This window comes from Sphaeroforma arctica (assembly GCF_001186125.1).
Source record: "Sphaeroforma arctica JP610 unplaced genomic scaffold supercont1.343, whole genome shotgun sequence".
In the NCBI taxonomy this organism is placed as follows: domain Eukaryota; class Ichthyosporea; order Ichthyophonida; genus Sphaeroforma; species Sphaeroforma arctica.
This window is the reverse complement of record NW_014040215.1, coordinates 81,152-85,250: the sequence shown is the minus strand read 5'-3', so window position 1 is coordinate 85,250 and position 4,099 is coordinate 81,152. Positions and strand designations below refer to the sequence as shown.

Here is a 4,099-nt window from a genome sequence, read left to right as displayed (position 1 = left end):
CACTCTTTAACATTCTTTTCCGGAACTGCCTGGTGAGTTCTGCCGAAGCTATCGCAACTTGACCGTATTCGCTATTGTCCACCCATGAATTGCAGAAGATGGTTCTATCTGATGCTTATTGGAATATTGATTAAGGCTTAATACGATACTACACGCACGTTTTCGTGTGATAAATATCAAGGTGGCATTCTGAAACCCAATAATTCCCTAATGAACTGCAGAAAATGGCTTTGTTTGGACCTATGCGACCGAAGTTGCTGGAATTGAATACCTTCGAAATCTTACATAGAGCCCTGGCCGATAACCTTGACTGTGTGAACGATGTTGTTGCCGAGTGTTCTTCGGCCTTCATAAGCAATATGTCGATGAGTACTAATCAGAGACTGCCGGAAGCAAGGGATTGGGCGGAGACTATCTCACCCCATGTCACTACCATGCTAGAGGTGTGTATTTGTAGTGAGGCGTACGAAGCTATTCGTCGATGGAGGACTAATATGTACTGAATAATATATGACTACACTTAATTCAAGGCGGGCCACTATTTTTTAACTTTATCGATTCGTATTGGAGACATATGTAAACGATTGCAGAGCTCACGTACGTATACGATTGTTGTAAAACAAATGCATGCAGCCGAGTATGTCAACTGAAATACGCACTACGTTCAAAACGAAGAAAATCGAGAATACTCCCTTGATGAACACACCACGATCGTGCGGTAGTGTGCATAAGGGTTGTACTCACATATTGCACATATGTCATACAGGTCATGAGCATTGTTGGCGAGAAGGGATACGATGAGATGGCTGTACTACATGCGTACGGTTACGCTATAGGTAAGTGTTTCGTAGAATCCACCTTGTCTTTGGTAGTGAGATTTTTAGACTCCACGATATAGCGCTCAAAGTCCACTCGATACTTCACATGTTTTCTCGTGGTGACTACTATTTTGCATACTGACTGCTCTACCAATATTGTTTATTTGCACCAGCTTCTATGTGCGAACAGCCAGTCACATTAAAGCAGTTGTTGGTTAAGTCCTCCCACCAGCGCTATGTAATGAAATTTCTCATGCAGCACTCGCGGGGAGAGGATCGGGATGCCGCCCAGAGTATGGTTCCCAAGTAAGTATACGACAGCGACAGTGACTATCCATCTCTGTATCACAATACGTGTACAGCAATGGATTTGCCCTTTCTTGTTTTGCGGCGGATGTGTATATTTTCTGCAGGCATACAGGAAGGTATATCAGTCTCTGCGCAGAGAAGTATTTATCGCAGAGCTACATGCTCGATCAAAGATTCGTAGGCCTGTATTTATTCACATGCACATGTTGTATTAAACGAACTTATAATCAGAATTTTATTCGCTGCAGGCTTTGCATCAAGTCGCTGATTATATTGGTCAGAGCCGCTCTAGATAGTACGGAAGGCAGCAACGAAGAATTCCTGCCTGGATTTGACGACGACATCGCTAAGGAAGCACTGGAGATTTTATTCAAGTGGCATATAGGTAAGTAGCTGTGAAAAAAATTAGGGTTTAGGGTTTAAAGTATATCGCAGTACATCGCTAAGGAAGTACCGGAGATTCTATTCAGATGGCATCTATGTAAGTAGCTATAGTAGGGTGTAGGATTTAAGAATTTAGGTTTTAGGGTTAGGAGCTCTGGACGTCCTATTCAGACGGCAACTAGGTAAGAAATCATATGTAGTAGAGTGGTCTGTAGTATCGCGCGACGAGTGTGTATCTGTAAGACTTGAACAAGACTTAAACAGCTTCACTGATGCTATTTGGCTCAGCAACCTTCACATACCATCACGGGCTTTATTTCAAGCATATGCGAGATCTTGAGCTATGCCTTTACTAAATACAAGCCGTCTGGCTTACCACGCCTCACGCATCTAATAGCTCTTGAGTATCACGCATGTATGGATATCAGAGCTGGCATTTAGTTGTCAGTAGCGGCTAGTCATGTCGAGCCTATCTAGTATTAGAGTGTTTTAGCTCGACCCGTAGAACTTATTATCGCTATCCGGTCTTTTTATTCATTCGTTAAACTCACACCGATCGCTTTTTTACTTACAGAATACTACCCTTGGATCTGGGTGCACAAGCCCTCGGTGGCACAGATGATGCCCAACCTGCTGGGAGAATATGTGAACATCCGGTCGGACTGTACCAAGATATGCCAAATTTGGGCATCAAAGAATGCGTACCGATCTACTGACGAGGCTGTGGACAAGCCGATTGTATTTGAAGCCTGCTGCGCTGTGGTCAGAGAGATGCTCGCAACACCCGCCGATGTATGTATGCATTCATGGTTAGTGTACAACTGTTCCAGGCGCAGCTAATCTGTGAGCGTCCCAGATGACCCTGACGGTAATCTGCCCTGCACAGGGCTGGTTGTTCATTTGCGCACGCGCATGCCTTGTGATGATGTGCGCTTAATGTTGATTAGTTTAGTTGCATCTTTCGCTCAAGTCGGGAAGATAGTCGGGTTTGCGTAGGTGAACAGGTGCATATTGTCAGCTCATGTAGGTTGCTCACCTCGTGGTTGATCTCTTGTAGAGGTTTTGTACGGCGAACTTGTAAGTAAACCACTCACTATGATTTTCTCGGCTGGTCACGGTAGACTGCACGTTAGAAAACAGAGTAAGTTGTTATACCTTTGCCGCTTTCCGCTTGCGGCCTAGGAACGATACTGTCAACGATCCAAGTGGTATTACGTCAACTTTATACCACTGGTCAGTGATCAGTTTCGATTGGCTCGATTTCTCTTCAGCGCATGGATGGATGTTGCTCTGCTAACAATTACGAACTTCACTAAAGACTATTCCCACCGCAACGACCACAACATTGAACTACTATACGCCACGGCTGAAATAACTCAATTATCACACCCATTTGTGCGTAGAAATTGCCAATGACTGTTGACAACGGCGGTCTCCGCATCGGAATCTTCTCCGTGAGCCCTAAGTAAGTGCCTGTCCATGTACACCGCCATTTTGTTTTTGTTGGCAGAGATAGCTATGCCTGTTATTGTTGCATTGAAGGCCATAGATAGTATGTGAGGAACACGTCTAGGACGCATAGGTACGTTTCTCAAGCCACACCTATCTGTTATAGCGGAAGAGAAGAGAAAAACCGCGAGCTTGTGCGCAAAACCACCGATTTGTGATCTAGCGAAGTTTGATTGGATCAGTGGTTTTCAGACTTAGTCATAGAAAGTATATCGGGCGGACGCGAAAGCATAGGCAGTATGCTGTAAAGCTTGGTATGAACAGGACAACAGGCGTAACCGTAAACAACTATGGAAGTTTGCATGAATTCAAGACTTACTGCACAATATCAGGATAAGGCCGATTGTAGGGTCTGTAAAGCATGCGTCTGAGTGCACCTCCTGTGATAAAAACTATACTCTCACGCTTTTGCACCCATTACACAGCTACGACTTCTATGTCAAGTTCGCGGCGGAGACGGGTCTGGGTGACTTATCCTAGACCCGACGATTGGGCTTAAATGTGAAGTTCATCGAGCCAGCAACTAGCATGTGGGTATACCCGAGGTTTTGCGAGAAAAGTGTTTGCTGGCCATGATACCAGCATCGAAGCGACAACTTCTATGATAAGATTTAAGTTGCCCTAATTCTACATATTAATAAATAAAACACTTAGAATAGTTCTTCGATCTGACATGGGGGCTTAGATTGTTCAAGTGAATTCTTCTCCTTCAAACCTGGTAAAATGGTTCCTTCTTATAATATAAAACTTCGAGTCGACGACAACATTTGCTCAGATTGTATACAAGGTGCCCATGTATGACAATTTTAGTGGATTTGATAGGACTTCCTAATTCATTATATTCAACTTACAACTATTGACATCAACTTTGCATCGACTTCTAGTCATGAAGATGAGTACACACACACACACATACACACGCGCGCACACACACACACACACAAACATAAATAATAAATAATAAATACACACACACACATATATATATATATATATATATAATATATATATATATATATATATAATATATATATATATATATATCATACATATATACAGATATACATATATAATATCTG

At 42.9% G+C, this 4,099-nt stretch overlaps 1 protein-coding gene across 1 annotated transcript; it reads left to right on the top strand.

Annotated features, from left to right (window-relative positions):
- The first annotated feature begins 219 nt into the window (after positions 1-219).
- SARC_05420 (hypothetical protein) lies at positions 220-3,768 on the top strand. The gene is made up of 7 exons (XM_014300728.1): positions 220-443; positions 767-836; positions 992-1,124; positions 1,376-1,512; positions 2,086-2,303; positions 2,915-2,976; positions 3,446-3,768. Exons 1-7 carry the CDS (start codon positions 225-227, stop codon positions 3,498-3,500), a joined length of 894 nt encoding a protein of 297 aa, XP_014156203.1. The 5' UTR covers positions 220-224; the 3' UTR covers positions 3,501-3,768.
- The last annotated feature ends 331 nt before the right edge of the window (positions 3,769-4,099 follow it).

Excerpts from the sequence above, each read along its gene's own strand:
- SARC_05420 (XM_014300728.1), top strand. The coding sequence starts at position 225 with ATGGCTTTGTTTGGACCTATGCGACCGAAGTTGCTGGAATTGAATACC. Across the intron at positions 1,125-1,375 it reads GCCCAGAGTATGGTTCCCAA|GCTTTGCATCAAGTCGCTGA; the intron begins GTAAGTATACGA and ends TATTCGCTGCAG. Across the intron at positions 2,304-2,914 it reads TGCTCGCAACACCCGCCGAT|AAATTGCCAATGACTGTTGA; the intron begins GTATGTATGCAT and ends ATTTGTGCGTAG.